Raw genomic sequence first — 22,072 nt, 5'->3', positions numbered from 1 at the left:
CGACTATGTGGTTCCACAATCAGCCGAAGCAGCACAGGAAGTGCTAATGGAGACGGAGCCTCTAGGGGGTGCTTCTGTATGGGGCAGCTGAGTCTGAGGGCTCTAGAGATACAAACTCCCCAGCACAGGCTCCTATGCCCACACCTGAAAGCACAGGAGCCTGATCACTTTACAGTACAGGGCTGTGAGAGTGACACATTTCTGATTGTCACTAGGGCCTGGATGCCAGTGTCCATAAGTTGTCTGATGGACAGAGTCTAGCCTCTGCCCATAGCCCCTATGGAGGGAGATCTCTGGAGCAAGGGAGCTGGGCAATGAAACAGCGAATAGGGGGATCTGACTTTGTGTTAGCCTATTAGTGGATATTGGCAGAGGGACAAATGGTGAAAGGGCACGAGGGGTGAGAGGGAACATTTAATATGGCTGTCCCCAGGCAGTTGTTAGTGCTCCTAGAAAGCTGTGGCCCATCTATTCCATATTAAAGCTGGGTTTTGAAATGAGCTGAATGAACCTGGGACACTGCCCGGCATTCACTAAATACCCATTAGTTAGATATGGGCATGAGTGTCTGAGTTAGAGATCAGGCATTGCTTCAGCATCCATCAGGGTGGTGCTGGGCTGCTGGACACTGCACTGATCCCCAGCAGGTCAGTTCCATGATACTTCGCACAAGAATAAACCCAATGTCTTGCCCAAATGCCTCCTCACAGGTATTTCCATTTTGTCTCCCTGCAGTTCCATCCCTCCCTTCCTATGGCCCTTCACTGCAGTGACACTGGGGGACAGTAGCTGCCATGTCCTGCCCCAGAAGTGGCTGCATTTCAGCAGGTGCCACATTCATCACTGGGACCTCTTCCTTGTGGGATGAGGCTCAGATCTGCCCAGCTTCTGATTCAGTCTCTTCTTGTCTCACCAGGTGTGACGAAGTTCTAAATGCAAAGCATGATCTCATCCCCTGCCCCACCAGCCCTGTGCTTCCAGGCATGATCAAGGGATGCAACAGCCTCCCCAGAGAGCAGCAAGCACCAGGAATACCTGGATGGTGGGCAATGATCATCCTTCTCATCCAGAGGTTCAGCAACCAGCTTCCTACACTGACCATCGCTCCTGCGATAACACTCAGAGGGCTCTCAGCAACCTATGGGCAATTGCCAGAATGAGGTGCAGGGGAGCTGTCACTGCTACTGGATCCTGGTCTGATCACTACTGAGCTCTAAAACTGTTACTGCGACTATTAAATCTCTTTACTTTTACCATCTTGTTACTCTCTTTTTCTTCCCAGCCCTGTCTAAGGGACATAGGCTTCTCTCGAGGTTTGGGGTCACAGCCCCTGTCAGTGAAGTAGACACAGAAAAGACACAGACATTTTAAAAAATCCTGCCTCGGCCAGAGAAAAAATAACATAGACCCAGCACAGCTTCCTCTGGGTTACCGTATTTGAGAGGGGGTCTTATGCTGCCCCCAATGGCATAAGACTGTAAACTCTCTGAGGCTGGGACTGTCTCTTTTTCTGTGCTTGTTCAGAGCTCAGCACCATACGGCCTTAGGCATCCACCATAATATAGCTGTTTAGTAATCAACAAACAGTTTGAGCTGCAACACACAGCAGCTGGCAGCCTGGTTCTCTCAGAGATAGTGCTTTAGTGAAGTCGCTACTACGCCAACGGGAGAGCATGAATTGTGCTGTGGGCTGAACTTTGTGGGGCCTATGTAGTGTAAGAACCATATTAGAGTCCCCGAGGGAAGGAATTCCCTGTCTATGCCGGTGAGACCACTTGCGCTGGGTGTCAAGCTGCCTGCAGTGACTCAAGAGCCTGAGTACCAACCTCATGGCAGACTGTTGGGAAGCAGGGCACAAACCCCACACTGCTTGTGAGTTTATACTTAGATTTCCCCAACCAATTATTAATTGTAATCTCCTCAGGCACTATAACAGCCTAAGCATGGAGTCACAGACAGTCCCCTTCAGTACTCCAATCTATTTCGCCACCCAGGTGAGCGTACTTTTGTGATAGATCGTCCCTTACACCAAGAATCACAGCAATATTCAGGTCACTCCCAGTCCCAAAGGACCAATCACTTACCCAAGGTCAATTGCACCTTAGATCTCACACCGAAGACAGCACTTGTAGCCAGTCCGATAATAAACTATCTCAAGATTCAGGAGATAGGAACAGGAAATAGGAGAGTTATTTACAAGGTTAAAGCAGGTAAACATAGATACACAAATTAGTTCTAATCTTGAGTTTCAAAAGGTAATAGGGCCCTAGAGCCCAGGCTTCAGCCCAAGCCTGGAAGTGTACACAGCTTGAAACAGCCCCACAGCCCAAGCCCTGTGAGCCCGAGTCAGCTAGCATAGGCTAGCCACAGGTATCTAGGTACTGTGTAGACAGTCCCTTAGAATCAAAGACAGTTTACCCGGCTATCAAGTTAACACGAACTGCTCCTGCCCCTGTTTCCACTCCAGGCTATCCATTCTCAGTCTTTCATTTATAGTCTCTCTCCATGTTTTCTGCTTGCTATTAGCTGCATCAGACAAATCTACCCCCCTGAATATGTCTTCCTTACTCCTCCTGGTTCATCTCCTTATCACACAGAGCTGCTCAGCCGGTGTGCAGGCAGAAACCCTCAAGGGCACATCTGCATAAGCTAAAGAAACAGTGGACAGAGGCACTATTGTGAGTGTACTCACAGCCTTGATCCAGACAAGTTAGATGCACCACTTTCTCACTTTCCCTTGGCAGGAACACAGAACAGCAAGAGCCCTAATCATGGTGGCCTGGGGGTGGAGGGGCAAGATGGGACAAAGGGTGAAGGGGAGGAGTTCCAAGGGGTATCAATATAAGCGCCTAGGGCCACTATTCTGAATACTGGCCCCGTTTTCCACGGGTGGGGGTGATAGCAGCTGATATCTCACTTTTGAGGGTAACTGAGGCTGAAAGGGAACAGCTCCTGCATGCGTGCGGCTACAGACTGGTTCTGCATGCTGCTTGCCTGTGTGCTTCTTTGGTACCTGCAGAGGTAATTGCCAAATGGCAAGGCAAAGTTTCCTACCACGGGGGAAGAAATAAGGCTGCCCTCCCAAGGAACCTTCAGCAGAGGATTGGCAAGTACCTCCAGGAAAGTTTCCCAGGAAATCCCGGTGTGCATCGACAAACTTTTCCGCAGTGCCCCCTCTGCCTAGCTGCATGGGGGAATGAGAAGCAGATGCAAACAGTGCTAGTGTTGGTTATTTCTATCCCTCTCCTATACTGGAACAAACAAACAAAAAGAGAGCTCTTCCTCATGTGTCCCTGCAATATCAAAGTACAATGAGCACTTATACCTCCTGGAGGCCTCTCAGAGCGACATAAGAAACACAATGTCCATCGCTCTAACTACATCACAGAAAGCTCTATGCCGCTCGTCGAGGAGGTTTTATGATGTCGGCGGAGCAGGAGAGTTAAATCAGCGGGAGAAGCATTTCAGTGTGTACACCTCCACTGTTTTGTTGATGAAAGCAGACTTTTGTCGACAAAACTGTATAGTATCCTAAGTGTGTTAGCTTTTAGTTACCTGACTTGACACTTTAAGAGGATGCTGATTTTCCAAAAGTGCTGAGCCACTGCTCTGTGAAAATCAGGTCTTTTTTTAAAAAGGTGTCACCTGCAGAGCACCTCAGGTCAGTCCCTTTTGAAAATGTAGGCCCCAAATCCATGTTTTGGCACTAATCATGACAGGAGAATTTTTAGAGGTACCAAGTACCCACAACTTACCTTGAACTCCCAGTCACTTGGTCCTGCTCAGTGTGTGTGGTTGAGGCGGGACACACACTGAGCTGGACTAGATAACTTCTGGAGGTTCCTTCCAGCCATATATTTCTATGATTCTACATAGGGTAACTTCCTAGACTAGATTAATTGTGATTGCTGGGGTATTAAATCAAATTAAGTAACAAGTCTAATTAACCAAGTGTTAGATAATGTAGATCACACTGACATTGTGCAGTAAACAACATTCTTAGCTCTTTAATTTTAAAGACAAGAAAAATAATATAAAGTATAAGGCAAGTGATCTCAAATTATGAAGGCAAAGAAACGCGGCAAAGAAAGTAACTCAGTAATTATGCTAATAATACAGTGTGAATTAAACAGTTATTGCTTACATGAATAAATGAGCAATCCGCAGGTTCTCAGGTATTGGGACATATTAACTCACTAACAACTGGCCAATTCCTAGGTCCCAAAAACAGGATCACAGGAGGTTTCCTGCAGGAGCAGGTGACATGTTGTCATTGGGAGCAAGGCCTGAGCAGCCAGAAACTTTCTCTGATCCTTGACATTGGGGGGTTTCATGCAACAGACTAGACACAGCAGATGCTTACAGCCACTCTGCCTCCATATAACACACTTAAATGTTAAATAATTACAAACACAGGAGAGCGCTCTGACCCATGGTGAGTTTCGAACAATACTTCTAAATTAGTTCTACACCAGAAAACTTAGCAAACACTACTGCAAGCCACTGTGCAAACAACTTTTGACAAACAGATTACCCCCAGGCTGAAGGCCCCTTTAGAAGGTGGAAGAGAAGGTGAGTCATGCACAAAGTGGTGACTTCTTGTGAATCTCATACTGTAGTCCACAAAAGCAATGAGAGGTCATGGAGGGTGATGGCTCGTATGGTGTAATAGAGCAGCTTCCAGGCCAGAGCTTGGAGCAGTGTCTGATGGCACAGCCTGCAGGGATGTTTGTATTTGGATAGACAGTGAATGTGACAGGGGCAAAGTTGAACACAGGGTGGGTAAATCTGGTGGAGATTGAATAGGATGGGGTTGGACAGAGCTCTTTTGAAACTAGATGGCCTTGTTTTCCACATACACTGGGAGGGTCACAGCTGCTGCTCAGAGAGGATGCAGAGTGGGCTTTTACAGAGAAGGTTGCATAGGAAGGCTGTAGGTGACAACAAAAAGTGACCTCTGTCCCCACAGGGAGAAGTGGAGCCTGATCAGAAAAGCTGCATCAGCAATCTTTCCTAATGAGCAGCTCCTCCCCCTTGCACTATCAGCCATCCACTGCCACAGGGTCAGAGAGCATCTTGTAGCTGATCAGGAAGTAGGGGTAGCACTGGCAGTTGTCAGAGATCACATACACTTGGATATTGCTTTTGCTGTTGACCCAGGAGTTGTAGAGCTGCCCACCAGGCACCACGGGCAGGGGGTGGTGGAAAAGTTTATGCCCAACAGCAGTCTTGCCCACCAGCACCTTGGCCAGGAACATGTTGCGTAGCCCGGCCTTGCTCGCCTGGCCGTGGCGGTGTGAATACATGGCACTCTTGGAGAAATAGCAGCCCCTGCCGTAGATGGGGGCGTGCAGTCTTGAGAAGCTGGGGTCAAAGTTCTTCTGGCAGATGGGCTCCAGGAAGTCAGCAGCGCTCCCATAGAAGAGGTGCTTCTCCAGCTGGTGTTTCTCCTGCAGTGAACATGCGTGGGACATGATGGCCTTCTGCCTGAATGAGACACAAAGGGGAAAAAAAGCAGGCTTAGATCCTGCCCAGAGGGGATGTTTGGGGAAACGTAGAGGCCTAACTCCCCCCAACCACCTCTATCTCCACTTACTCAATAGATAAAGGCCAAAAGCTTGAACGGCAAAGAGTTAGGGAGTCAGTCTTCCCCCCCCCCAGCCCTCAAGGATCCATCCAACAATGACACACTAGTGCATCCAATGTCACTTGAGCACATTAGGATCTGCCCACCACTGCACAAATATTCACATTCCAGTGCACTATCTGTGCACCAGTGCACATGCATGCATCTTGCAAACAAACATATGCAGCCCAGTGTACTAGGATCCATGCACCCATTCCCAAGGATGCATCCAAATATGCAAACTCCAGTGCAGCTAAATCTACCTACACTGCAGCACAAGGAATTGCCAAACAAGAAGCAATCACGCTCAGAGTGGTGTGCTAAAATCCCCACCTGAGGAAACAAGCACTAATATTCACACCCTAGCACACTAGTTCCTTCAGTCATACTCCTATGAGTGCACACCTTAGTGCACTAGCTCCAGGGCTCATGCTCCTAGGCTTCCAGCACTATGGGTTCTGCACCCTAAAGCACTGACATTAGGTTTTACACTTCCTGCCTTGAGCATGGTGAGCTCCACAAGTGTAGGCACTAGCTCCAGCATTCCCCCCTGGCATTCCGGGGCACTAGTGCTAGGATTCTCACGCACACATACATACACACACACGCACAATCTCCCCACAACATTTCTCTTTATACCTGGTGTATTTTCCCCAGAGATCATCATTCCGGATTCGGTAAATCCCCAGCACCAGTGTCTTTTTCTCTGAGAGAGACTGATGGAAGAGAGCACAAACTCTGTGGTACGCAACCTCTGTTGGTAGCACCTCCATCTTCAGGAAAGCCTGGCCATTTGGTGGCTTCGGGACCCAGGCTGCAGGGTAGGAGCCACAGTAGCCATCCTTCGGATTCTCCCCGAGGACGTCAGAAGTGGAAGAAACTGTTCCCCAGGGTCTTCTAGGGAGCGTCCTAGGGAGATAGTGAGACTAGAATTAATCTCCTCTGAATGCTGCTTACATTCCTTTAGGACCATGGTTGCCAGGGGAGTCACTTACGTCAGATGTGACACCATACTGAGGAGGGGGCGGTAGGAAGGCCAGCGCTGGACCAGGCGGACGTATTCCTTATCCCGGTTCTGTTGCACAAGGCGCTTCAGATCCACAATGAAGAATTGGCCCTGGCGTTCGAAGGTGTAGCTGTCTTTGTCTTGCTCATAGGCAGCAAGGAGACCTTGGGCGATGGGCTGAGGGGGAAAGGAAGAGGAGGTATACAGTGAGAGTGCTCCAAAGAGGAAAGCCAAGGACCCCCACACACTGCTCCTTAGGCTGCCACCTTCATCAATAATTCTTTAGATATCTGGGGAAGCCAGAGGCAAAGATCTGCCAGCATCCAGCCTCTCTTCATCTTGACTAACTATGACCTTTCCCTACAGCATCCTTTAGCCTTTTCAGCCTGGTTTTCCCTCAGGCCATAGCAGAGAAACTCCTTTCTCTTCCTGCCGACGAAAGCTCCTTCCCCATCCTCAGTATCTCCCCTCCACACACCTTCTCTCCTCTGTCTGTGTCCCTCAGTGTGTCTCCCCCTTTGCTGTTGTTTTTGGTTTAACTACAGTGAGGCATTTCTGGGGAAACGCACTGTATAATATACACAACGCAGGCTGGACTGCCATTCCCTTTTCCTCACCTCCTCATACTTCATCCAATTGCCATTGCTCTTCCAATAGGGCGCCCACTCTGTGGGGAAGTGGGGGTTCTCCTTTGGATCAGAGGTGTTGGAAAGTCGCCGCACTTTGTCATAGGGTCTGACAAAGCAAACCAGCTCATGGAGTGCAGAAAAATGCTCCCGACAGCACCACCTCTGTGAGCAGGAAAAGGATACAGTAAACAATTATTCCTCCATTACCTCATACCAGGAGAGTCCAGGACTGGAGTAGTTAGGAGCTTCCCTGCACCCAGTGCTTCTGCCCAGTTCCCTACAGCACCTCCTGCTGGGCGAGGCCAGGAGAGCAGTAGGGTGGGAGTTCCTAGCAGCCAGCACTGTGGCCTACACCATAGCTCTCAATTTGGGATCCACACCTCTAGTGCAAATTACCCCTTCTGTAACCTTAGTTCCTTGAGTCTATTTCTGATGTAAAAGAATTTTCAACAAAAAAAGTGAGGGGAGTCCCACACGTGTGGGACATAAGGGACTCGGGGAGTGGAATGAATGAAAGTGGGAGATGTGCGAGGTATTCCCTATGCTGCATCCCAGATTGGGGCAGGGACTTGAGACACCATGATCTCCCTATACCCAGCACCTCTCCCACTGTTTCCTACAGCTCCTCCTGCTGGTAGATTTCAGGACTGGAGTTTGGCTTTTCCACCACTTACTTGTCCACAAACTTAATCTGCTCCTTTCCAGCATCGCAGTAGAGTTTCTCTAGGTGCCGCTGAGCTGACTCGCTAACACTCTGCCAGGCTTTGCTGTCCCTCCGCCTAATCTGCCAATGGTAGGGATAGCAGGTGTGGTGGAGGGGGCAGCTGTCCCCCGGGGTGCAGCCCCCCAGCAGGAAGCGGTCACAAATCTTAATTTCATCTCTTGGATGAATGTGAAATCTGATCCCATTGTCACCACTCAGATACTCAGAGGCCTCCTCGGGGCTCTGGGAGCTCTCTCCCTTGGCTGTGCGCCTGCGTTTTTGGGGCGGGCTGTTGGGAATGGTACTTTCAGTGGCTGAAGAAGCAGACGTCTGAGGGGAACCAGAGCACTCTTCGTGGAAGGAATCCAACTCCTGGGAGAAAGAGTAATTTTGAAATGTAATACTGAGGCACAGAGTAGCTCAATGCAGGGCCTCTAGCTTGAACCCCCCACTCCTGCATGCACTGCTGCCACAATGGGGCCTCTCCTCTGATTTATAATAAACCACACACACACAGTGCTCCTCAGGGACCCCAATGCCTCTTCACACCCCTAACTCACACACACAGTGCTCTCCAGTGGGACCCTATCCCGATATACATAAAAGTAACTTGTCCCTAAATCCACAGGATGGGACACCCCTATCTGGGACTTAAACCTCCCTCTCAGCACAAATGTAGTTCTCTCTGTGGTACCCCAACCCTGCCCCCCAGAGATCTTTTCCTCTCCTGGGGGAATTGATTCCCAGAGTGGCACAGCCTCTGCCAGCCACTGTTCCCCATAGAGATTCCCATTGACAAACACCTGCTGGGGCTGACTGGGGGAGGCACTTATCATCCTGAGTGGGCCTGGTAGCCCTGTGGAATTATTCTGCCCCATCCCTCTCCCTGTGGCTCAGGCCGCAGTGACCCCTCCCAAACGCCTGGCTTGTGTCTTGCTGCGTCTCTTTGAATATGAGGATTCCGCACTGTGTAGGAACAAGGGGTTTAGAACATTGGAACATGCTCTGCGCTGATTGGTGGGAATGGGGGGCTTCTCTGCTCTGATTGGTGGGTTTAAATTTAGTGTTTAATAGGTGTAAAAAGGGATAGGAGCAAAACTTGATCCCACTTGTCTTGTGATTGGGCAGGAGGGTAAAGTCCAGCTCTACCTTAGGTATATTAAAATGAAGTGTAGAGTCTAAAGAAGCATTACACGCCTCTGTTACATATCAAAAGATTTAATACAGTCCCACCTGTATATTAATGACGGGAGGAGCATGAGCAAGCATCTCTCTTCCCCTCTGCTAAGTATTCAGTGGGCTAGTATAATCTACATGTCCCAACTACTACCATTGCCACCAAACATTAAGGAGTCTGGTAAAATACTTTTTCCCATTGGGATATATTGTCTGGGGATTGTATAGTATTCCAGACCCCTGCAGAATAACAAGGGTGGGTAAAGCTAAAGCGCACAAGGGAAGGGACCCAGGGTGGAAATGGGATTTGAGGATTATACTGTCAGTAGTTTCAGCCCTAAAAGGTAGGTTTTGTAGAGCTAGATTATAAAAATGGATGTAGGGAATTGTAAAAGGGAGGAAGGAGAAGAGTTTTACAAAAGCCAATATGAATAAAATTAAAACACAAGTAATGAGAAGAGAGAATACTTTCTTTTACTTTAAACCTGTGGTTAACAGATGACCAGAGAGTGAAACTGACCCAGAGCAGAAATGAAATTGACCTCATGTAGGATCATTCTCCAAGATGAGTGAGGGGCAAAGGGTAAATAAACAGCATAAACAGGGAGGAGAGAAATACATTAATTTTTCTTACATTTCTTTCAGAGTTATTAGCCTAAGGGGATAGTTAGAACATAAGGAAAGAATTATTTGTATCCTGATACCATCCCTTTAAACAATGCATTGACTGTTAGAGCCTTATTTAACTGCTTCCTGTTTGCTTTTTTAGGCCTCAGCTCTGTTGGTGTATAAAGTTCTAATAAAATATTCTGTAACTCTCTGCTAATTTGTGTCTATCACCTTGATGAACCAGCAAAATGGGGAGAAGTTGTTTAACTGGTTCTTTTTTTCAAACCAGAGGAATCTGATAACTGTGATGTCACAATTCAGGGTAGTGACCTCATGGGGAATTTGTGATGGCATTGGTACCATAAGGCAACTCAAATTCTTACTCATAGTTTCCCTGGTGCTTGGAGTTTCCAGCAAATTTTGCTGCAACTATCATTTTTATCCTGGAAATGTGAGGAAACAAATCAAAGTTGCTCTGAGTTTATTGAGGGTTTTGTGCTTTCAAATCAGTGCATTTAAAAGAGGGGTTCATCCAAGGAGGCACGTCGAGCGCTCTGTGAAAACTGAGTCTGTAGATGCCAATTACCGGTCAGGCGGGCACCAGTTTGAGGTCGGGATGTCTACAGTGGGTACCATGGTGTATGGCAACACATAATATGCTGCCGGGCTCTATGATCAAGGTGGTGAGTGTACTCAAGCTCACAGAAGGATTTGAAAAGCAGTGCTTCCCAAACCGTGCTGGACACTTAGATGGTATGAACAGGCTCATTCTGTATACATGCCACCAGCACAATGAGTTAGTTAATACAAAATCTACTGTTCCATTGTGATGCAAGCTGTGGTGGACCACTGCAGACAGTTCTTGGATGTCTGTAAGGGTTGAGCGGTAAAGGGTATGATGTCAGAACTTTTTAAGTCTGATTTTTTTTAGGCATGGTGTGACGGAGCAGCCCCGCCCCGCACTAGCCCCAGCGGCGTCAGACCAGTAGCTCTGATGGAGGAAGTCCCGCCCCGTTCGTACTGGGCATGCTCCAAATGCTCTGGTAGTATAAAAGGAGGGAACTCAGCTCAGTCTGGGGTGGTGGCCAAAGGGGAAGGACCTACCTGGGAAGCTCCTGTGGAGGACCAGCCAACACCCTTGAAGTGGCAGGGAGCTGAAGCGTCTCCTGGCCGGCACGAAGCCCTGCTGCAGGAGGAGCCTGAGGAGGCGACGGACCCGGTGACCCGCGGAGAACCTGGAGACTCGTGGGGGATTCCAACTCTCAAGACGGTAGGAAGCTACTCGGGGGGGTGACGGACTGGTACCTTGCCCCCGGTAAGCTTCAGCATGTTTCGGTAGGATCTCCCTGCTGAGCCAGTGTCAAGGCCCTACGGCGCTGTAACCAGGGGGAATCCTATGAACTATGGCCACTGGGCCACGCTACCCTGTAACCAGGGGCAATCCTATGGACTCCGGCCGCTAGGCCGTGCTGCTCTGTGACCAGGGGCAATTCTATGAACTCTGGCCACTAGGCCACGCTACCCCGTAACCAGGGACAATTCTACAGACTCTGGCCACTAGGCCGCGCTACCTTGCAATGAGGGGCGTAAACCCTCACACGTGGTGGAGAATGTGGGCAGCGATTCGGGCCTGTTGAAAGGTCCAGCGTAAGGGAGTTAAACCGGGGCACCCCCGCCAAGCCTCACGATGGAGACGGAGAAGCTCCTAAAGTGGATGCTGGAAAAGCAGCAGGAGCAGGCGGCCCAACAGCAGCAGCAGCAGGTGCAGATGATGCAGCAGATGGCCAGCCAGCAGCAGCTGCCGATAACCCAGCACCAAGAGCACCAGCAGCAGCTCCTCCGGGAATTAGTGGTCCAGCGCAGCAGACGCAACAAGAGCGCCTGGTGCAGCAGATGGCCACGCTGTTATGCCCGGTGGGAGCTGCAGCCTCCATACCTGCTGGGCCTGGACCCAGGGAGACTTTGGGGGAACTGCCGGTACACCTCACTAAAATGGGGCCAGAAGACGACCCAGAGGCGTTCTTAGTGATGTTCGACTGCTGCCAGGTGGCCCCCAGAACATTGGGCCACCCTACTAGCCCCCTATCTGACGGGACAGGCCCAGGCTGCCTACTGTAGCCTCGATCCCCGGGAGGCCCTAGAGTACCCCCGAGTGAAGGCGGCCATATTGGACCATACCGGCATTAGCCCGGAGACCTATCGCCAGCACCTCCGCAAAGAACAGTACCCCCTTGGGACCCGGCCCCGGGCAGTGGCCCAATGCATTCGAGACCATTGTTGGAAATGGTTGAACCCAGAGGGCTTGATGGGACCACAGGTAGCGGAGATGGTGGCACTGGAATAGTTCACTCAGATCCTGCCCCGGGAGGAAGGGCCTGGGTACGTCGGCATTGGCCGGCAACCTTGTCGGCGGTGGTGGCCTTGATGGAGGACTACTTGTCCGCTGAGGGGGCCGAGGCGCTGACCCGGGTAACAGGAACTTCCGGTCAGAAAGGTGGGCTAGGAAAAGGGAATCCTCAAGGGTCGGTACCCCAGGAACTGTCAGCAGGCGCCCGCCGCACACCTCCAAAACTCCCCAACCCTGAGCCCAGACCCAAGGCCTCCCGGGCACCGATATGAAGGGACCAACAACGCTGAGAGCAAGGGAGCCTCCTGGGCAGAGGCCCAGGACGCGCTGAAGCCCGAGAGGGGTGCTGGGAGTGCGGACAGGAAGGGCATTTTCGGCGGGATTGCCCATTCATGGACTGCAACTACGGACAAGCCTGGGTCGTGGGACTAAGGGCGTGGAAGAGAGGAACAGGAAAGCTGGTGGTCCCTGTCCAGGTCAAGGGAACCCTCATGAACACCCTTGTGGACTCGGGGTGTAATCAGACCCTCATACGGGAGGGGCTGGTCCCGGACCTCAATCTCTCGGGCCCCCCAATCCACTTACAATGTGTACATGGGGACATCCGCCCTTACCCCACGGCCTGGGTGAAGCTAGAAGTATGCCGCCGGGAGGAGGGCCTCCGGGTGGGCGTGGCCCCCAGGTTAGCCTACCCGGTGGTACTGGGGTGAGACTGGCCAGGCTTCGGGGAGGTTCTCCAGAAGTACCAACCACCTGACCCACGGACGGGCGGACTGAGGCCTCCGAGAGCGGGGCTGCTCGGACGCACACCAAGGATCGACCCCGGAGAAGGGACCTCGGCGCCGGAGGAGATACTCGCAACTCGTTCCGCAGCCAGGCCCCGTTCGGTGGAAGATGCCCAGGCGGAACTGGAGCGAGACGTGGACTTTGTACAGGAGCAGAGGGAGGACCCGACCCTAAGTAGAGCCTGGGAACAAGCCACTAGCCCGGACCCCGATGGAGACCCGCCTCCGCGATCCCCACAGGGCCCCCACTTTGAAATATGGCGGGATCGCCTATATCGCCTAGCCCAGGAACCCCAGACCCAGGAGACATTCTGCTAGCTATTGATTCCCAGGAGGCTGCAGCAAGGCCTCCTACAACTAGCCCATGCAAACCCCTGGGCAGGACACCTGGGGCGGGAGAAGACACTCCAGAGGGTGGCTCGCCGGTTCTTCTGGCCGAGCATACACCAAGAGGTTCGGGACTACTGTGCATCTTGCCTGGAATGCCAGCTGCAGGACCGAAGGGGGTAGCCCGGGCACCCCTGGTACCCATGCCAGTCGTTGGCATACCCTTCAAACGGATTGGGATGGACCTAGTCGGCCCCCTTGAAAGGAGCAAGACGGGGAATCGCTTCATCCTAGTGATCGTGGACTACGCAACACGTTACCCGGAAGCCGTTCCCCTAAAAACGGCGCCAGCACCAGCAATTGCTAATGAACTAGTTAAGATTTTCGCCAGGGTGGGATACCTGCAGAAATCCTGACAGACCAGGGCATGAATAAATAAAATAAAATAAATAAATTAATGGAGATATGCCATCTCCTAGAACTGGAAGGGACCTTGAAAGGTCATCAAGTCCAGCCCCCTGCCTTCATTAGCAGGACCAAGTATTGATTTTGCCCCAGATCCCTAAGTGGCCCCCTCAAGGATTGAACTCACAACCCTAGGTTTAGCAGGCCAGTGCTCAAACCACTGAGCTATTCCTCCTCCCTCCTGGAATGTGTCCTCCAAGCTGATAGCCGAGCTGTGTCGCCTCCTCCACATACAAACACTCCGGACATCAGTTTACCATCCACAGACAGATGGCCTGGTGGAACGTTTCAATGGCACCTTGAAATCTATGCTACGGAAGTTCATGGAGGAGGACCCTATGGGATACTCTGTTGCTAGCACTGTTGTTCGCCATAAGGGAGGTACCCCAGGCCTCGACAGGGTTCTCGCCCTTTGAACTCTTGTACAGAAGGCAGCCCAGGAGGATCTTGGACCTCTTGAAGGAGGAGTGGGAAGCCCAGGAGACACGAGTTCTCGGGACCACCCAGAACGTGTTACACCTCCGAGAGCGGCTCCAAACACTAGGGGCCTTCGCCCGGGAGAACTTGATACAGGCCCAAGCGAGCCAAGAACGCCTCTATAACTGCGGGACTAAGGGGCGGAGTTTCGGCCAAGGAGACCGGGTGTTGCTCTTGTTGCCCTCGGCCGAGTCGAAACTTCTGGCCAAATGGCAGGGCCCCTTCGAGGTAGTCCGGCGAGCTGGGCCAGTGGACTACGAGATCCGACTACCAGGGCGACGGAGGGAGACGCGTATCTACCATGTGAATCTTCTGAAGGCCTGGAAGACCAGGGAAGCCCTTCTCATCAGCTCGTCCACCCCAGAATCGGAACTCGGACCCCTAGTGGGAGATCCACCAGACCCAAGGCCGGTGACGCTGGGGTCAGGCCACACCCCCGGACAGCGAAAACAGCTACAACAACTAGTGGAGGAGTTCCCGGATGTCTTATCCGCCTGCCCTGGACGAACGGCTCTAATGAGTCATCACATCGCCACCACCCCCGGTCAGAAGGTAAGAGACCACTACCGACCGTTGCCACGGAAAATGTGGGACACGGTCCGACAGGAGCTAGAGACAATACTGGAGATGGGGGTCGTGGAGGAATTGGCAAGCGAGTGGCACAGCCCCATCATCCTAGTCCCAAAGCCCGATGGGACTACCCAGTTTTGCATCGACTTCCGAAAGGTCAATGCCATCTCCCGCTTCGATGCATACCCGATGCCGAGGGTGGACGAATTGCTGGAACGGCTTGGGGGAGCGAGGAACTTGTCTACCATAGATCTAACCAAAGGATACTGGCAGATCCCCCTCACACCAAACTCCTGGGAGAAGACGGTCTTCCCAACACCTTTCAGCCTCTTCCAATTTATAACCATGCCGTTTGGGCTACACGGAGCCGCTGCTACGTTCCAGCGCGTGATGAACAAGGTCTTACAATCCCACGACTAGTATGCGGCAGCATATATAGATGACATCGTAGTCTACAGCAACAACTGGGAGGAACACCTACTCCATCTGGCAAGGGTGTTGCAAGCCCTCAGAGCAGCCGGCCTCACAGCTAACCCGGCAAAGTGCCACCTTGGATATACGGTAGGAGGGGAAAAACTGACACCCCTAATCAGCAAGGTGCAAGCTCTCAGAGACGTACCCGTCCCCAAGACAAAGAAACAAGTGCGCCAGTTTTTGGGACTAGCTGGATACTACCGCCGCTTCGTGACGGATTTTGCATCCATAGCCGCCCCCTTGTCGGACCTGACAAAGAACTTGCAGCCTCGACAAGTGCAGTGGTCGGAACAATGCAAGAAAGCCTTTGGAACCCTGAAAGAACAACTCATGCAAGAACCAGTCCTACGACACCCAGACTTTTCAAAGGAATTTATACTGCAGACGGATGCCTCGGAAGTAGGCCAGGGGGCTGTGTTCTCCCAGGAATCAGACAGGGAAGAACACCCGATACTGTATCTAAGCCGTAAACTGTTCCCCCGGGAACAACGTTATTCCACAATAGAGAAAGAGGCCCTGGCAGTGAGATGGGCCATCGACACCCTACGTTATTATCTGTTGGGGAATAACTTCAGGTTGATCACAGACCATGCCCCTCTACGGTGGATACATAGTATGAAGGACGCAAACCCTCGGATTCTGCGCTGGTACCTCTCTCTCCAACTCTACGACTTCCGCGTATTTCATAGCCCGGGTAAGGCACACGCTAACGCGGATTTCTTTTCCAGACAGGGGGAGGAGGGGGCGGATCAACCCGGGGGATCCCTCTTAATGGGGAGGGTGTGTGACGGACCCGGAGACCCGCGGAGAACCTGGAGGCTCGTGGGGGATTCCAACTCTCAAGACGGTAGGAAGCTACTCGGGGGGCGTGACGGACTGGTACCTTGCCCCTGATAAGCCTCAGCGTGTTTCGGTAGGATCTCCCTGCTGAGCCAGTGTCAAGGCCCTACGGCGCTGTAACCAGGGGAATCCTATGAACTACGGCCACTGGGCCACGCTACCCTGTAACCAGGGGCAATCCTATGGACTCTGGCTGCTAGGCCGTGCTACCTTGCAACCAGGGGCGTAAACCCTCACACATGGACATAATGGCACACTCTTCTGTTCTCATAACATTGACATCCGCAGTGTACCTACCCCTACCGGTATTTTGGGGACCTTGCATCTTCCCTGCTTCCCTGGTAACAAGCCATATATAGACTCAACAAAGCCAGGTGGACAGAGGTTTAACTACATGCTGGATAGTGATGGAGCGTAGCTTTTGCCAGCTTAAAATGAACTGGAGAGTCAGAGATTTAAAGGCCAGAAGGGGCCATTCCATCATCTAGTGTGACCTCCTTATGCCCACCTACACATGGTGATATTGGTGTTACAATAACTGCATGCTGCAGTCTCTACAATCTCTGTGAAGGTGGGGCAATATAGGTGACCACATATGGGTTGTCCTTGCTGCAAATGTTCAGCAACTAGACAGACAGACTGGGGAACCTGACACTGCAAGTTCTGCATTCCAAGCACTCGTGGGAGAGTCTTTATGAACAACCCCTTCTGATGGGCTCTCTTCCCCACAACCCTGACTCCTGGAGAAGAACAGCCAGTCAAGGCTGCTGAAGAAGGCAAGCAGAGCTCTCCCCTCACCTCTCAGGAGCCAGAGGAGTTTTCAGGATGGGAGGGAGCAGCTGTCACCATCCTCACAGGCGGGGATGGGGGAGCAGAAAGAGCTGAGCAGCGCGATTCACTGCTGGGCTGGGGCACAGGCCAACGTGGGGCTGGGGGAGCACAGAATGAATTGATTAGAATGTTGGGTTTTTCAGGAAGCTGGAAGCTCTGCACCATCAGGCAGCCAGAGAGCTCCTGCAGCAAGGCTAGAATCACCTTCCTGTATGAATCTGGGGGAGTCGGCAGCACCACACCAGTCACACACCCTGGGGAGGGGAATGCAAAAATCAAGAGACCAAAAATTATAATATCTTTTTTTTCCCCAAAAAATCCCATGGTTTGGGGGCCAGGCATGATTTTTCAACTTGTGGGGTGGGCAATGCTGGCATCGGGTCACCCTCTTTCCTCTCACTGCCTGTGAAATGTGCCCAGCACAGTTTTTTAAATCAAACAGATTTTTTTAAGTTAACAGATTGTCATTTCTATAAGAGGAGAGAAACCTGTTTCAAAATAACAAAAAGCAAGAATGTTTGGCCTGTCCGTTTTACCAGGAAAGTCTTGATTTCATCTTTGAATTACCCTGTTTCCCCGAAAATAAGACATCCCCCGAAAATAAGACCTCCCCGATAATAAGGCCACCCCGGAATATAAGGCCCCGAAGCTCCAGGAAAAATAAGACCTCCCCTGAAAATAAGACCTAGCGCATCTTTGGGAGCAAAAATTAATATAAGACACTGTCTTATTTTCGGGGAAACACAGTACCATCCTGTTGATAAATTGTAAAGTCAATTGATTGATCACACTTTGATTCATTATGAAATATATTCAAGTCCCCTAATAACCAATATCAGTCAGGTTTATTGCTCTAAGCCAAAAATAATATAGTGCAGGAAAAAGGTTCAATAAGATATCAGGCTCCAGGAAGCCGTCTCGTGGAGCATTGTTACACTCATCTTACATAGACGGTGTACTCCCCAAGTTACACTTTTCAGCTAGGAGTACTTATAAAATGATTTTACAAGTTACAAAACTTTTTACATGTCACTAAAATCCAACCCATCAGTTTGTCCCAGTTCCTTAGCTTGTTCTGTTTCTTTTCTCATCTTTGTTTTGGATACTAGCATATTAGAACTTCAGGAACCAGTCCGTGAAGATACCGTCCCCAGCAGCTTGTACCAAGACATAGAACAAATGTATCTTGATTTTGACAAGTTTCCTATCAGCGTATGCCAAATGCTGAGTTGTGCTATTGCAGGGAATTGTGGGATGTAGCTTAGCATGAGTGAACAGAACTCTGGGAAAAACAGGCCAGTTCAGCTCTTAGAACTTGCAGGCCTTTGTATAATGTCAAGTATCAGAGGGGTAACCGTGTTAGTCTGGATCTGTAAAAGCAGCAAAGAGACCTGTGCCATCTTATAGACTAACAGACGTATTGGAGCATGAGCTTTCGTGGGTGAGTACCCAGGGCCGGCTCCATGGTTTTTGCCGCTATGGGCACTGATTTGTGCCACTGGTCTGGAGGTATATATTGTCATCAAATTTGAAATAGTTGTGTGTGAGGATAAAGTCACAGAGTTCAGCAACCAGTTGTGCTGTGGCATCATCAGGGATACTGTCCCTGGCAGCTTGTATTCCGTCTGTGTGTGGGATGTTTGTGTAGAGAGCCTCTACATCCATGGTGGCTAGGATGGTGTTTTCTGGAAGGTCACCAATGCATTGCAGTTTTCTCAGGAAATCAGTGGTGTCACGGAGATAGCTGGGAGTGCTGGTGGCATAGAGTCTGAGTAGAGAGTCCACATATCCAGACAGTGCTTCAGTGAGAGTGCCAATGCCCGAGATGATGGGGCATCCAGGATTTCCGGGTTTGTGGATCTTGGGTAGTAGATAGAATAACCCCGGTCGGGGCTCTAAGGATATGTTGATTTGTTCCTGTGTTAGTGTAGGGAGTGTCCTGAGTAGATAGTGCAGTTTCTTAGTGTATTCCTCAGTGGGATCTGAGGAAAGTGGCCTGTAGAATTTGGTATTGGAGAGTTGTCTGGCAGCCTCCTTTTGGTAGTCAGACCTGTTCATGATGACAACAGCACCTCCTTTATCAGCCTCTTTGATTATAATGTCAGGGTGGTTTCTGAGGCTGTGGATGGCATTGCGTTCTGCATGACTTAGGTTATGAGGCAGGCGATGTTGTTTTTCCACAATTTCTGCCTGTGCACGTCGGTGGAAGCATTCTATGTATAGGTCCAGACTGTCATTTCGACCCTCAGGAGGAGTCCATGTGGAGTTCTTCTTCTTGTGCTGTTGGTGGGAAGGTATCTGTGTGCTGTTCAGTGTTATCTTGAAAGTATTCTTTGAGTCGGAGACGGCGAAAATAGGCTTCCAGATCGCCGCAGAACTGTATCATGTTTGAGGGGGTGGCAGGGCAGAAAGAGAGTCCCTGAGATAGAACAGACTCTTCTGCCGGGCTGAGTGTGTAGTTGAATAGATTGATGATATTGCTAGGAGGGTTAGGGGTACCACTGTTGTGGCCCCATGTGGCAGGTAGGATTTTAGACAGCTTACAGTCCTTTTTCCTTTGTAGAGAGGTGAAGTGTGTAATGTAGATCTCCTGTCTTATTTTAGTGAAGTCCGTTTGTATGGAAGTTTGGTTATTTATGAGAGTCTCCAGGTTGGAGACCTCTTTTTTGATGTTTTCCTGTTTGCTGTATAGGATGCTGATCAGATGGTTCCTCAGTTTCTTTGATAGAGTATGACATAATCTCTCACTGTGGTCAGTGTAGTATGTAGATAGCAACGGATTTTTCACCTTCAGTCCATTTGGTATGATGTCCATCCATTTGCATTTGGAAAGGAAGATGATATCTGTCTGTACTTGTGCAAGTTTCTTCATGAGGTTGATGGATTTCCACTCCATATGGCTAAATGCAGTGCCTTGCATGGTGTCAAGTATCAGAGGGGTAGCCGTGTTAGTCTGGATCTGTAAAAGCAGACACCACGATGCAAATAAGTGACGGTCACGTTAACACCACCCTATACCGAAAACCCACCGACCGCTATGCCTACCTTCATGCCTCCAGCTTCCATCCTGGACACACCACACGATCCATCGTCTACAGCCAAGCACTGAGATACAACCGCATCTGCTCCAACCCCTCAGACAGAGACCAACATCTACAAAATCTTCACCAAGCATTCTCAAAACTACAATATCCGCACGAGAAAATAAGAAAACAGATCAACAGAGCCAGATGTGTACCCAGAAGCCTCCTACTGCAAGACAAGCCCAAGAAAGAAACCAACAGAACTCCACTGGCCATCACATACAGTCCCCAGCTAAAACCTCTCCAACGCATCATCAGTGATCTACAACCCATCCTGGACAACGATCCCTCACTTTCACAGGCCTTGGGTGGCAGGCCAGTCCTAGCCCACAGACAACCCGCCAACCTGAAGCATATTCTCACCAGTAACTACACACCGCACCATAGTAACTCTAATTCAGGAACCAATCCATGCAACAAACCTCGATGCCAACTCTGCCTACATATCTACACCAGCGACACCATCACAGGACCTAACCAGATCAGCCACACCATCACCGGTTCATTCACCTGCACGTCCACCAATGTAATATACACCATCATATGCCAGCAATGCCCCTCTGCTATGTACATTGACCAAACTGGACAGTCCCTATGTAAAAGGATAAATGGACACAAATCAGATATTAGGAATATACAAAAACCTGTAGGAGAACACTTCAATCTCCCTGGACACACAATAGCAGATTTAAAGGTAGCCATCCTGCAGCAAAAAAAAACTTCAGGACCAGACTTCAAAGAGAAACTGCTGAGCTTCAGTTCATTTGCAAATTTGACACCATCAGCTCAGGATTAAACAAAGACTGAATGGCTAGCCAACTACAAAAGCAGTTTCTCCTCCCTTGGTGTTCACACCTCAACTGCTAGAAGAGGGCCTCATCCTCCCTGATTGAACTAACCTGGTTATCTCTAGCCTGACTCACTCTTGCTTGCATATTTATATCTGTCTCTGGAAATTTCCACTACATGCATCCGACGAAGTGGGTACTCACCCACGAAAGCTCATGCTCCAATACATCTGTTAGTCTATAAGGTGTCACAGGACTCTTTGCTGCTTTGTATAATGTGGTATATACTAACATAACATAAATGTGTTGGCTACCAATCCTTATTCTTAGCACTATTTTAGCCTTAATTTCACCCTTACAGTTATATTGATGCCTATTTTTATTATTCTTGATATCCTCCTGTTTTTGTATTTATCATTTTCTTCCCTGTCTCCATTCTTCATCTGATCATTTTCAGTAACAAGCTCTACTTTTTCCAACCACAAATTAAATGCAGACCCCATAGTCCTTTAGAGACAAGGCCAGAGAGGAAGAGGAGAGGGGAAATTGTTGTGGTGTTTGGTTTCCTAAGCACTAAAAAGGGGAATGTCTTTCCCTCTTCCATGGCTAAAGAGAGGGGATTGATGCAGGGCTACAGTTCAAGATGGGGGGGAGGACAAGCTAAGCAGAGGGTGCCTATATCCCCTGTGTGACGCAGAGCCATCACTCAGATTCATTTTAACTCTCTACCATTCAGATGCCAATTAAAACAATTGCAGAATCTTGGATCAGCCACAAAGTGGAATTATAGAATCATAGACTTGTAGCAATGTAGGGCTGGAAGGAATCTTGACAGGTCAACTATTACATCCCCCTGCGCTGTGCTTGTCTTCTTTTCCTTTGCATTTGTAACTGATCGCTTACCATTCCATTGGAGTCTCTGCCCATTTTAGAATGATGTGGCCAGCTGCTGGGAAAGCTCTTCCTTTATAGGCCACCCCCAGGCCTTAGAAAACGGAGCCAAATTCTTCTGCACCTGCTGAGAGAACTTTGCTGCCTATAGATCCATCTTTGAGTCATTGTCTGCTGGGACATGGCACAATGTTTGGTACTCAGAAAAGTTTTGGATGAAGGATTCCCATCCAAAGGCCTTTTCCAGCTGGAGGTCAGAAATGAACAAACAAAAGAACATAATTTAAAATACAATTCCCTTCCCTCATATTTTAGAAAATTCTTCCTGTACAATGAGTAGGTCTTTTGCTGCTGGGTGGAGCAGGCCCTGATCTTCACTTTGAATATTTTTCTTTTCTTTTCTACAAATGTGTCTGTCTGAAAAATTCTAAGTACATGTACAAAA

At 49.9% G+C, this 22,072-nt stretch overlaps 2 protein-coding genes across 2 annotated transcripts in view; both read right to left on the bottom strand.

Moving 5' to 3' along the window:
- Positions 1 to 5,042: 5,042 nt before the first annotated feature.
- On the bottom strand, positions 5,043 to 11,078 carry LOC113406605 (protein mono-ADP-ribosyltransferase TIPARP-like). Its single transcript, XM_026652224.1, has 6 exons — positions 11,055 to 11,078; positions 7,936 to 8,336; positions 7,250 to 7,367; positions 6,622 to 6,809; positions 6,266 to 6,535; positions 5,043 to 5,487 (listed from the first exon to the last, which is right to left on the bottom strand). The coding sequence occupies exons 1-6, from the start codon at positions 11,076 to 11,078 to the stop codon at positions 5,043 to 5,045; spliced, it is 1,446 nt and encodes a 481-aa protein (XP_026508009.1).
- A 10,586-nt stretch (positions 11,079 to 21,664) lies between these two features.
- LOC112119394 (TRPM8 channel-associated factor 2-like) overlaps positions 21,665 to 22,072 on the bottom strand; it is a 44,481-nt gene continuing 44,073 nt past the window's right edge. The window contains 1 exon segment of the mRNA XM_029911670.1: positions 21,665 to 21,874. Within this exon segment, the coding sequence (XP_029767530.1) occupies positions 21,665 to 21,874 (210 nt within the window).

The sequence above is a fragment of the Terrapene carolina genome, unplaced genomic scaffold (assembly GCF_002925995.2).
Source record: "Terrapene carolina triunguis isolate 2854851 unplaced genomic scaffold, T_m_triunguis-2.0 Scaffold112, whole genome shotgun sequence".
Classification (NCBI taxonomy): Eukaryota; Metazoa; Chordata; order Testudines; family Emydidae; genus Terrapene; species Terrapene triunguis.
Note: the sequence above shows the minus strand (reverse complement) of the source record. Positions and strands in the feature narration are given on the sequence as shown.